Source organism: Melospiza georgiana, chromosome Z (genome assembly GCF_028018845.1).
Source record: "Melospiza georgiana isolate bMelGeo1 chromosome Z, bMelGeo1.pri, whole genome shotgun sequence".
Classification (NCBI taxonomy): Eukaryota; Metazoa; Chordata; class Aves; order Passeriformes; family Passerellidae; genus Melospiza; species Melospiza georgiana.
In genome coordinates, this window is record NC_080465.1 from 34,573,066 (window position 1) to 34,586,655 (window position 13,590).

At 39.2% G+C, this 13,590-nt stretch overlaps 1 protein-coding gene across 1 annotated transcript in view; it reads left to right on the forward strand.

Moving 5' to 3' along the window:
• The window catches only part of FREM1 (FRAS1 related extracellular matrix 1), a 56,472-nt gene that overhangs the window by 24,648 nt on the left and 18,234 nt on the right, over positions 1-13,590 (forward strand). Inside the window, exons 19-24 of the mRNA XM_058044090.1 lie at positions 122-350; positions 1,924-2,068; positions 4,363-4,504; positions 5,873-6,068; positions 6,793-7,057; positions 12,191-12,605. Of these exons, the coding sequence (XP_057900073.1) occupies positions 122-350; positions 1,924-2,068; positions 4,363-4,504; positions 5,873-6,068; positions 6,793-7,057; positions 12,191-12,605 (1,392 nt within the window). The remainder of the gene's footprint in view (positions 1-121; positions 351-1,923; positions 2,069-4,362; positions 4,505-5,872; positions 6,069-6,792; positions 7,058-12,190; positions 12,606-13,590) is intronic.

The window sequence follows — 13,590 nt, forward strand, 5'->3', positions numbered from 1 at the left end:
CTTGGTAAGGGTGGATGGATCAAGAGATACACTTATACACAAAAATACTCATGAAACCATGCTACAATTCTATGATTTCTTTTTATGTAAAAGAATTGGATGTTTTTTCTCTCACGTTCAGGTTCAAGAAGGGGAGATGAAAGAGCTGGATCTGTCTGTTATCAATGCAGTTGATCTGGATGTGCCTCAAGACCCTCTGGTATTTGGGGTTGTGCAGATGCCCTCATATGGGTTCCTTATTAACGGTGTTCACGGCAGTGATGTTCTGCACTATAAAGAGTTAATTAACCATGATCACCACAGCCATGCGTTGCTTGTTCATGCCTTTTCCCTGGAACTACTGAGGAATGGTAGGTGCAGCATTCTTCTTACAATGGTCTTTCATTATTTTGATGAGGCAAGTGGCACACCAAAGAAATATTCATAATTTATTTATTTACTCGCTTGCCTTATGTTTATTTTCAAGACAATGTTTAGGAATGGAAGTTGTCCATATTTAATGCTGTCCTTATCTATTGATTTTAGGAACTGTCTATAAAATCATCCTGAGAGACCTCTGTATCGAAAAGGGTAGTAATATGAGTAGGAAAATCATCTGTTCTGAAAAGAAATAAAAGGAATAATGTAACATAATTTAACATCATCAAATAGATTTGTAAATGTTTTACAGTACCTAGAATAGAGAGACAGTAAGACTGATTTAAAAACACATTAACTGATCATGAGGTTTCTTCAAATGATCACAGAATTGTAAAACATTTTAGGTTGCAAGGGACCTTTAGGGGTCAGCTAGTCCACCTCCCCTGCCGTGGCCAGGCACAAATTGCACTGGACCAAGTTGCCTAAAGCCCCATTCAACCTGACCTTGAACACTTCCAGTGTTCCACAACCTCTCTGGACAAACTGTTCCAGCGTCTCACCACTCTCACTGTAAAACTTTTTGTCCTTATGCCCAATCTAAACCTACTCCGGCCCCTTATTATGTCTACAGGCATTGGTAATAAATCTCTCTATCTCTCCTATAAGCCTTCTTTAGACATTGAAAGGCTGCAATATACCATATGTCTAGCAATAAACATACAAATTGGGATTCCACAGCTTAGCATGAGCAGTCAGCCTGCTTTAAAGCAGCAAATCTGTTTCAAGTACATGTAATGAAAAAGTGTATTTAACAGTGCACGGAATATGGTGGATCCCTCCTGACTGTGGCTATTTAGTAAAAGATGGAATCTATCACTATAGAGGAGCATTAATTCAATAGCGTCATTCAAATTTCAGTTCAGCCCTCAAAAACCAAGGAAAGATTTTTTGTCTCTCTGTCTAACATGAGCCTCCAGAAATATCAGGAGTCCACCCCAAATTCTTCTGCCTTCCCAAGTCTTGGTTTTGACTTTGTTTTTTGGCTTTTGCCTGTTATCCACAGTGGTGATTGAGCCATCTTTAGCCTATAACATCTGATTGTCCATGGTCATAGATACAGAAGAAGATACATAGAAGCCAGCTGTCCTTCCAAAGGCTTCTTCAAAGTTCCCTGAGGATTATTTAAAGCACAGGAAAGTGTTGCCTGGCAGTTTCATCCTCTCTATAGTTCCCATAGAATAAGGAGAGGAGAAGAAATGCACCTTTTTCAGATTGTCAAAGAATCCTTTTTTGGACAGTCACTCCTTACTTAGGTCAGGCTGGTGACCCTGAGTCAATAGTATGTTGCTAGATCACTGATCAGCAATGGCTCATCAAACTCATCTTCTGATAGCTAAGGCAAGTTTGTTGTTACCCTAGCATATGGAGAGAGGAGATGGAAGAAAGGTGACTGAAGCAGAGTGAAGTGATGAGAGGGATTTTGCAGGAAAAATAAATATTTCCATTTATTTTGTCCCTCTTCCTCTCTTTCTCCCGTTTTTACCCTCTTCCTGCCTCATGTAGGAATGAAGCTGATGTACATGCATGACAACTCTGAAAATCTCACTGACAGTTTTAAAATTCAGCTATCAGATGGAAAACATAAAGTCCTCAGAACCATTTCAGTAAACATCATTCCGGTTAATGATGAGAAACCAGTGCTGAGCAAGTAAGTCACATGTTTCTGTTCCTGGCAGTGGGATGTTTAGACAAAATGATGGAAAAGAGAACAAAACACCAAATCATAGAATCGTGCCATTGTTAAGGTTGGAAAAAGCCTTTAAGATAATCAAATCCAGCCACCAGTCTAGCATCCCACCATGTTTACCATTAAACAATGTCTGGTGTCTGATGCAAAGAAGAAGCCATAACAATCAACAGAATAATGTCAATAAAAACGTTCCTGTATAGGTCTCTTTCTATCAGCCTATTTAACAAAAAATTTTTACTGAAAGGAGAGCTTTAGTGTTGCTTACTGTTGCTCTACATTAAGCAAATAGAGGAAAAATAAAAGTATGGGGGGAAAAATTTTGGTTGTTTCTTTCATAAGTTGCTTCAAGGTGTTTGCCAGCTGTTGTACCTCTGCTGAACACTGACCACCATGGTTACAGCTTTTCTCTTCCCTAAGACAAAGACCTGCCTAAAATACCTCTCTGAAAGCAGCTCTGGATTTTGGAATGGGAGGATCCACAAGGCTGAAGCAGGGGAAGGGCTTTCTGAATATAATTCTCTTCTTTTATATTCTAAAACTTTTCTCTGCCATAATTCAACTGCTGCAAAAGTACACACTAACTTCCCTTACACTTCAAAGCTAGGAGTCATAAATGAATTAGACATGATAAGAAATTGCCTGGCAGACCATATAGATAGATAGGCAGCTGGCTGCAAGAGAGCCAAACCTCCCGGACATTTTAAAAAGAAGTTTATCCCTTGGGATTTCCAGCTGATGACTTGTCATAGAGCATCAGGACCTCCATACTTGTGACTGTTTTCCAGCCCCAGACTGACAGACAGGAAGCTAAGAGTCCAAAGGTTTTGTGGGAATAGCTCTGAAACTCTAAAGTTTGCATTTCAGAATCACAACTGCTTCTAAGGAGGGAATTTCTGATCCGTCAGGGTATTTGCCTACTTTCAGATCAGAGTGATTATTATTTTTTTACCAGGTACAGCTTCCTGCAATAACAAATGTCAGTTTCTTAGTTAAAAAGATTTTCAATGACCACATAATGCTAATATTTGAGAATTTTCATTTCGAATAAAGAGTATAATTTATGTATGCATATATTATATACAGATAATTATTGATAATTACCTATTTGTTCCTGACATGCTATAGCTTGTTGATATGCCATTTTCCACCCCCTCTCTGTGAAAGAAGATGATGAAGTGCAAGAAGTCAAGTGTTTTTGGCTTTGCCCAGCTATATCCAGAAACTGTTGCTTCCTTGTCTAGCAATATTAGGTCTCACCACTTGCCATTCCTGTGGTGAACAATTTCATAGATTGAAAAATTTACTCCCAAAATAGCTATTCCTTTATAAGAAGAAATAGCTGTTGCCCCTCCACTTAGATGAGATGTGTGGCCAGTGTTTAAGCAGTATGCTTTAGGAAAATGTTCAATTTGACACTGAGGTGATTTAGCCTGCCACATTCAGTCACTACATGTTCACTATAGGCTCACAGAGTTCCTTATACTAGTGCAGTTTTACAGCTGAATATTGGGCAGTACTTGAAAGCTTTTCTTAACCTTTTGATCTTGGGGCATTGTCCACCCCAGGGATTTTCAGCTCTCATCTCCATTAGTTATGGTCAACAGACTGAAGAACCTGTGATGGGATGTTTTTGCCTGGCAAACAGTGCCTCTTATTCAGAGTGATTGCCAAAACCTCAATCTGTCACCTCTTGGATTGCATCCTGTAGCAGAGAGTGCCCTTGGGGAATGTAAAGCCTTCACACATTCCTCTTGAGAGCTTCTTCCCAAAATGAGATGTGGGTGCTAGAAGGAGTACAGAGAAGAAGCCACTTAGATATGGTTGTGTCTCCTACAGATAAAGGTGAGCCTTGAAGACTAGTTGTTTGAAAGACAGTCATTTCTTAAATAAGCAATCAGTCCATTAGAACCACTATTGCTGTGCTTTATATTGGCAGTAATAATGCAATCTACTGGTTTACATTGTCTTATTCCTATAAATTGTATAAAGGTGAGCAGAATAGGGTACAGGGGAATAAGAGATGTGTTAAATCAGTGTTTTAGGTATCTTTGTTGTTTCTTACCATTATAAGGAGAAGCTTGTCTGCACTGCTTGCCTTTTTTACTCTTTTGAACTGAAAAAGGCACCCTTCTTCTATTCTCTCTTAAATCGTCATTTCTCTCAGCATTTGGTTAATCCATATTTCTGGCAGAGAAATTACATGTTGAAAAGGTTCCTTTATTGCATCAATACATGACTTTTAATTTTTTCAGGAAGAACGATATAGAGGTGAACGTAGGTGAAACTCATATAATTTCTAGTGCTGTTCTGTCAGCAGAAGATAAAGATACCCCCAGGGAGAGAATTTACTACTTATTTGAAAGACTTCCAGAAAATGGTCAGCTTCAGCTCAAGGTTAGTCTTTGTACTTCAACAAAAAGCAGGCATGCAAAGAACTCTCTCTTTTTAGGGCAAAATGAAGTTCATTTTCCTTTTCTCCCAAATGCCTGTCATATTCTGAAGTAGACAGCTTGGCCAGTTTAATTGTTGAAGGAGCAACAACAATGGTGCTGTCCCAGAGGCTTTGGCATTAAAACCCAGATCCTGAACAGGAGAAGGTGGAAGGCAAGAAACATGGCAGACCAACTGAGGTGAAAATTGAGAGAGATTCTGGGATAATAATCCCACAAAGGGGGAAAATCAAGCTGGGGGGAATGGGGGAAGGTCTCTGGTTAAAAAATCCAACCCTTACTTCAGTTACTTCAAGGTTCAGAAAGCATGGAAGGAGTTGCATGTTAAAGAGTGAGTAATACCCCACCAACTAGAAGAAAAGCACAGCGAGAAAGAAGGGAAAAGGAAGATGATAGAAAAGATGTGTCAAGAGGAATCACAAAAATTAAGATTAGAAATGGAAGGTGAGATGATAATATGTTGACCTAAAATAAGAAAAAGGAACAAAGATTGAAAAAAATGCCACTTTTAAATAGTGTGCCTATGTGATAGAAATAAAATTCTGTTTCTAAATCTTTTGAACTTGGAAAGCATTTTGATGCTGGATCTCAACATCAATCTGTGGATCACATGAGATGAACTTCATGGATAAGTTTAATTTAGGGTACTAGGCTATCTTCAGAAAGGCACAGAATTTTATGGTGTAAGTCGGGGTTTTTTAGGTTTTTTGTTTTGTTTTGTTTTGTGGTTTTTTTGTTTGTTTGGTTTTTTGTTGGGTTTTTTTTTTTGTTGGTTGGTTGGCTGGTTGGCTGGTTGGCTGGTTGGTTGGTTGGTTGGTTGGTTGGTTGGTTGGTTGGTTGGTCCAAAAACCAACCCCAAATGGTTTTTCTTTTTGCAGCTGAGGACCTCTGGGGCTTAAAACTCCCATGCTCCCTGAAGCTATTTCTCATACTGTTTTAGTTATGATTTCAGATAGGATCAAGAGCAGATTTGTGAAATTAAGAAATAGAAAACATAAGCTGGTTCAGGAACTATTTAATTTTCATCTTGTGTCTGACTGAGAAGTGTGCATAAAATGATTTCCCAGAGTAAAAGTGGCTAAACTCCATATTCCTATATTATTAATGATCATTGTATCTTCTCCAGCCTTATATCTGCTGGAAAAAAACTCCAGTTATTTGCTGCCCTTCAAAACATACTATGAGGAAAGAGCCTATAGAAGGAAAGCCAGGTAGCTGCCACTAACAGCCTATATAACTACAAAGAAATACAATTAACTGAGAAGGATGCGTGGGTGATTATCAGTTAATGAAGGATGCTTGTGTTTTCTAGGTAGGACAAGGATGGGTTACTCTCCTAGCTGGAATGAAGTGCACTCAGGAAGAGCTGGATATGAACCTTGTGAGATATGTCCACACAGGAACTGCGGGGTCCAAGAAAAAAGACAGCTTCACATTTTACCTCTGGGATGGGTACAACAGATCTCCAGCTGTGGACTTCTACATAAATATCAAGGACTTGGAAAAGGGTAAAGATCCACTAAACTTGATGTTTTACAGTGCCTGTTTCTGAAACCAAGATATTTGAGTATGTGTCCTGATCCTTTCCTTGTATAGGCTCTGGCCAGTGTTCCTGCAGATCCTGTAAATTTAACTGCTCGGATTTCACAGTTGGCCAGGTCCTGGGATTTGAAAAGGCTCCACTGAATACAATGTGTTCCACCTTGCTTCCCCGGACTACCAGCTGCTTTGCAAATACAGCTAAACATATCTTTCTGAAACTAGCTTTATGTCTGAGTAAAGCAGCACAGAAAAATGGCAAGAAAATAAAAAGTAGGCAAAAGACTTCAGAAACAGCTCTGTCTTCCAGATTATTCTACAGTCTTAGGGTCTCTCTTTTTTTTATTTCCTCTCTATTAGAAACATAAATGTTTACCTCACAATGCTAAGATTGGAAGACGTGTCAAAAGAGTCTGTGGTCTCTTCATCCTTGGCCTCAAAAGGGTAATAGTTTTTAGGTTCCAACAGGATAAAACCCCAAGCATTGTGGCAATGGCTGATCTCATGGCTGACCCTGCTTTGAGCAGAAGGTCAAATAAAGATATCCTGAAGTCCCTTCCATGGTGAATTTCTCTATAATCTTAAAGTCTTTTAGTTTTTCTTACCAGTGATGGCTTTCCTGTGGCTTAAAAATGCAGAAGAGATCATCCAGTTCAACATGACTATTTTAGTGTTGTTTTGTCTATTCTGCAGGAGACATTGCTGTTTTTACAAAACTCCTTAGAGTGCCAAAAGGAGACCACAGCTACATTACAACTGATGTCCTCCTTGCATTGGATGGTACTGACAGGCCAGAGGAGCTCCTTTATGTGATAACCTCCCCACCCCAGTATGGACAAATAGAGTATGTCAGCTATCCTGGCATTCCCATTACGAGCTTCAGTCAAATGGATGTAGCACGGCAGATTGTCTGCTATGTTTACAAAGCCAAGGCAGTTGTTCATGAAGATACATTCAGGTAAGGGGTAGTACCCCACCCCCTAAGCTCTTCCCCTTGAATTTTTGAGGTATTTAAAAAACCTGCATTACGCAACTCCCAAAAAAACACCCAAACCTCCCCAAAATAATTTATTAAAAGAGCTGGAGGCTCTGTGTGAATTCCCAATGTTTATATAGCACATCTATTTCTACAGCAATAAATATAGTTGGGAATGCATTGAAAATAAATGAATTTTCTCATTGACTTTGAAAACATAATCAGAGACACATTTACTCAATACCAGCTTCAACATTATTACAGCACCCGGACATACTCAGCTGTTAAGATTTGAGTGAGAGAGAAGGATTGAGAACATAGTTGGTGGAATTTTCCTTTGGTTTCTTGCTACAGCTGGATGTAGTAAAGCTGGTCCATTCAGGTATTAAATAAAAGCTTTCTTATCTGTGAGATTATAATTCATCATATTAATTTGATTATGGGTTTTTGAATCCCTAAGTATTCTGGAATATAATGAAAACCAGTGCACTTAATCTATTTTGACATTATCATTGGCATGCTATTTTGACATGGAAATTCATGTAGACTCTTGAAATTTTGAGGTAAATCCGTAGGTTTACCTACAGGCCCAGTTCAGTAGCCTAATGATAATTATTTTCACCTATTTCTGAAATTTTCCACTTAGAACAGTTTCGACTAGGTGCATTCATTTTGTTCTTAAATGAAGCTCTCTTGGTTATAAAGTAGAATGATGCAATGAATTATCATCAGATAAAGAGCAGATGTTCTGTGGACAGTTTTGTAAAAAGTTCAAAAACAGGGAAAAGATAAAGCTCAAAAACAATGAAAATGTTTCTAAAAGAAGAATGCTTACTTTTTGCTAATATTGGTAATTTTCTCTGAAAACAGCTTTTGACAGCAGATGGACTTACTGCAAAATTCAAAATTAAGAGATTATTATTTTTCATTTCTGACTACTAAAAATTGAAGAATTGACTCCTTAGAGCTGAAATTCAGAGAAGACTCCTTTTTAAACTCTCCTAGAATAGACTTCTGATCTGAATGGCTTTTTCTGTGAGGCATGATGAATTACAAGAACATGTTGCATCATCCAATTTGAGAACTTTTTTGCAGACAAGTCAAGCAAGTTGGGCATGGAGACATCAAATAAATCTCCCTATGATACTGGGTCAGGTAGCATTGTCCAGACTTAACCCAAAAGTAATTCTGAAACTTTCCTCAGATTAAATATTTTTAACCATCCCTTCCACTGCATTCAGTGTGGTGGAAATTCTAGTTAGGAGATTTGTCTGATTCATTTGTACTCACTACAGAAAAAGTGAGAAAATATTCCCTGGTTTTATGTTTCTTAATTGTGAAACATGTTCACCAAAACCAGAATTAGATTATTCAAGTAAGATCACAGTCATGCAAGCCCTAGTTTGGGCAGTGTAGTATAGTGGCTTGTGTCAGTATGACTCCCATATCACACTATTAAAAACAGATTGAGCAATTTTAGGCAAATTGCAAGTGTTTAAATAAACCAAATGTTTTCTGTTTAGACCAATGGCTAAGAAACAAACCAGAAAGTCAGTCTTATTAAAGTGAGGTTATGCTGCTTTAATAAATATTGATATTTGATAATTATTTTAATCCAAATAATTAAGTTCCTTGATGTTATCATTTGGAAAATAATTTGGTTTTGTCTACACATATAAATATTCTGGCAGAACAGTATTATTATTTCAACAAGGAATTAATTATATGGGTAATTGTGGGAGGAGGAGGAATTAACTGACCAGATTTTTACTTCCCACTAAAGTACTTCCTTCAGACATAAATTTACCTGTATTGTTTGGTGCTGTTGGCCTGGAAGAAAGATTTGGCAGTGCTTGTTTGGACAGATGACTTCAAGTGATTAGCAACCTGACATCAGATGCTGGCAGCAGAATGCTAAGAGAACATGCTAATGTCCTCCATTTTGACATGCTGGCTCGATTTTGTAATGAGTTGGCACTATTTATGATTCCATTTTTATCCTTTAAATGCCATGACAGATGGTAGGTCCTGTAGCCAACTCTATTGCCATCAAACTGCAGAAAGCATGAAATGTTGGTAGTTGTGAAATCAAACCATGCAACATGTCCTCCAAACTTTGTCTGAGGATTGTATCATAAATTTTATCAGAGTGAGAATATTGGCTGCTCTCCATTCCCGAGGAAATTACAAAGCAGAGATAAACTAGAAATAAACAAATAACCAAAATATCCCAAAGTGCAGAAGGACATCTTGGACACAGGCAGTTTCATCACCTGTGAAACTGAGCAGTGAATGAAATTCATGGTAAATTTCAGTCTGATGTATCCATGCAGGAGCTTTGTTCCTATCTGGCATTCTGGAGAAGGCTGGATAAATATTCAGATTAATTAACTGAATTATCTAAGTCTTTCACTAAATATTGTTTGAGACATCATCCAAACATTTTTTTACACCATCAAAAGAATGAAAGAAAATTCACTTCTGCTGCAATGCTCCAGGCATTTTGAGAGAAGGTTAAGGTTTTGACTGAAGATGTTTTACCCTTTTTCTCCTATCACAGTATTTATCATCATTATTTTAGTTCTATATTTGATTTCAGATAGTTTACAAATAGCACAATGCTTTTACCATTGGCACAATAGCATTTGGTCAGTGTAGGCAGATGTCTCTGGGTTCCCAGCTGGGAATACCATCCTCAGTAAACATATTTCAAACTGCTACATAGTCCCTGGTCTGCCTATGCTCATTCCCATCTGTTTCATGGTACAGTGCCAGTTTACAAGTGATCAAGCTCTAATCATCCAGTGTTGGTGAAGGCAATGAGGAGTTTTAGATGGACAGTCTCTGTGACACAGTAAGCTGCTCCATGACCTACCGAAAGTCACTCCCATTCAAGTCATGCAGCAATACACTAGGTGTTGACCCTGTTCAAGGTCTGCAGTCAAGAGACCAAGGGGAAACAGATAACCCACTAAATGTCAGCCACTCCCCATTTCACTTAAGTATGGTAGAAGAGTGTTACATGGAAAGCAGCCAGCGAGACTGGCCCTCATACTGGCTGAAACAACTGTCCCATTCTAGTAGAGACAAATTTCTTTGCACACTAGACTCTGCTCTGACTCAGGCAGAACCAACCTGGGTGAAAAACCACCTTACAAAATATTTTTGCATGTACTGTGCAGCATAACCACTGAAACTTATGTAGAAAGAGTAACTCATACATGCTATAAGTTGATGGGACATGAAGGATGGTGAAACATTTTCAGAGCAATTTTTAGTTTCATATATCCTCAAAAGTTTTTGTTTCAGGCATGAAAATGTTCCATGTAATTATTTTCAGAAGAAAATACATAAATAATTATCTTGCCTGTGAAATCAAAGATGAATTTTAAAGGCTAAAAGATTGGCTTTCTCCTTGTTTTTTCCCACAACTAAATTTAGTAATAAATTTCTGCAGACCATGCTGTCACACATATGGCAAAAGCCCATACCCAGCTGGTAGGCTTCTGTCATGGTTTTACTGCAGCCGGCAACTAAGCACCAGGCAGCTGCTTGCTCCCTCCCCACCTGGTAGCACTGGGGAGAGAATTGGAAAGGTGAAAGTGAAAAAACTCATGGGTTTAGATACAGACAGTTTAATTGGTAAATTGAAAGCTGTGCACACAAGCAAAGCAAAACAAAGAATTCATTCACTGCTTCCTGTGGGCAGGCAGGTGTTCAGCCATCCCCAGGAAAGCAGAGTTCCATCACGCACAGAGTGACTTGAGGAGACAAATGTCAGCATTCCAAACGTCTCCCTCCCTCCCTCCCTCCCTCCCTCCCTCCCTCCCTCCCTCCCTCCCTCCCTCCCTCCCTCCCTCCCTCCCTCCCTCCCTCTTCTTCCCCCAGCTCTATACACTGAGCATGCCACTAGATTTTCTGGGATATCCTTTGGGTCAGCTGTCTTATGCCCCTTCCCAGCTCCTTATGCACTCCCATCCCAATCACTGGCTGTGCAGTGTAAGAGGCAGAAAAAGCCTTGATGCTGTATGAGCACTGCTCAGCAGTAACCAAATCATCCTTATATTATCAACACTATTTAACTGTATTTAGCACAAATCAAAACCATAGTTCCATACAAATGACTATGAAGAAAATTAACTGTACCCCCGTCAAAACTAGCAGAGCTTCCAACAGATTTTCGCCAAAGCTTTTCTCTTAGTTTTGAAAGGAAAACTATGTGTAGTGAATAATCAAATCTTTAGTGTATCTAAAGAAACATCACTACTTGACATCACTTCTTGAGAGAGAACAACAAGAAATTATGTGGCTATTGATAGAAATTCCCAGCATGGAAGAAGAGCTGTACAGATATGACCATTTGATAAATTTATGCTATGGATATCTACGTTATTAAAATTATCCTATCAACTTGTACAGTTCTGCCCAATATCTTAGCATTTCAGTGAAATTTTGCATGACTTCTGTAAAGAAACATAAATCATATTCTACTGAATGGATGAAAATTTAAAGATAGAGTTAGTGCCTAAACAAACCCATGAAGTGAGATAAGGCTGAATCTTTCTCCAGTATGGTTTTTCAGATAGCTTTGGGGGCATTGGGTAGAAAAGATTTGTAACAGTGAACAGAAAGACACCCAAACTAAACAAAACCTGGCAGGTCATGCACTTAACATACATCTTTCTGTAAGATGTAGGTGCTACTGCCAGGTAACCAAGTGAAGATAAATTTTAAGGATTTATAAAATATGTACACCAGAAGCTACAATAAGCCCCCCTGACAGCCTTTCCTCTTAGATCTGTTCCACCTGTACCTCAGCTTCCAGTTGAGATCAGCTCCGCTATGACTGTTGATGTTCAAGGCCTTTCCTCTGGCATCTGCTCAAACCCTGCCAGTGCATTGTAACTCCCGTCATAATACCTGGCTGTCTGCTCTCATGTTTTTATGTTTTACATCCACTCCACTCAGTGTCTGGGGTTGTGCTTCACCCAGCTCTTCTACTTTTGCAGTATCAACACAGGCAAGTCCTGTAGTAAAGGTCTGCATTATCATTTCCTTTCAGTACATGCTGAATCAAGAACAGATGCTGAAGACTGCCTTGCCTCTCTTTGCCAGATTCATCATCAGCAATGGACTGAGGACTAAGCATGGGACATTCAAGATTGCCTTGGAGGCAGCTGACCAGGCTTTGCCCACTCTATCTAGGAACATGGGGTTAAGATTAACTGAAGGAGCTATGGCACTTCTTACTCCTGATGTACTGCAGCTTTCAGACCCAGATACTGCGAAAGAAAACCTTACCTTCCTCTTGGCTCAGCTCCCCCAGTACGGTCATCTCTATTATAATGGGACCGTGCTACTGCAGTACAATTTCACACAGCAAGATGTGGACAACAGGGATGTTGCATACAAGCACCGAGGTGGGAATTCCCAGACTGACAGATTTACATTTGTTGCCTCGGATAGGACTAACCAAGGCTTCATCGTGAATGGGAGGGTGCGGAGCGAGCCAGTGACATTCACCATTCAGGCAAGTGTGATCACAGACCTACTTAAGAGAGATGAATAGGATGATAAAGCCAAAAATGTAGCAGTTGTGATGACAGCTGGTACTTGCTGTAGTCTCTGATTTAATTGTGTAGCTTGTATGTTTTAACCTGGGGAACTAACTACTTACCAAATGCATAAAGATAAGCAAGTAAATACTTAATACTTGCATGCTAAAGTTTTTACATAGGAATCTTCACTATGGGAAGGATAGAACTTTCTGCTGCTCTGCTTTCCCACTTGGTGCCTGATCCTGTGATTTGCACATATGGGGGTGTGAGTATGATTGCTGATCTTCATGTCACAGGAATCCTGAATTACAGCCACTTTGCTTCCCCACCTAGACATCCTGTCCTCTCTGAGCTTTCCTCTCTGTGTAAGATGCTCTGATTCTTCTTTCTTTGCTAGAATCTTTCTGTTCACTTCCCGTTTCCTGTGCTTTCAAGTCCTTCATACTTTGTCATAGGCTCAGATTTGTTTGCTGTGATTTTTTGTATCTATTTATGTGGCATGGTTCAGTACACAAAGTATGTCTGGTTGCACTGCATGTCAGAATTCTGTGTTTCAAAACCCTGATGCTAATGAAGAGACTGTTAATATTTCCTGATGACAAAGTTTCAAGTTATACAACCAGTGAGGAATACTACTTCAGCAGAGAGTGATATATGGAACAGCAACAACCATTGTGGACTGCTAGAAGGTTCACCAGAATTTGTGAAAGATGGAATTGTTATTACAAAAAAGAGGTGACAAACCTTTATCGCAGTTATCTTTTGCTGTGAAGAAAATTACATAAACAAAGAGGGCTATGGAGAATGTGGGACATAAGGTCAGAGGTATATAGAATTTGTGTTTCACTCCCCAGAGTGTACTATACCCTGCTACATGTGGCAAGTGATGGGTAATCTGGACCTGGAAACTTTTCATGTGAAGTACAACTTACCTAGAACTCAGGGGTCTGCAGCAGA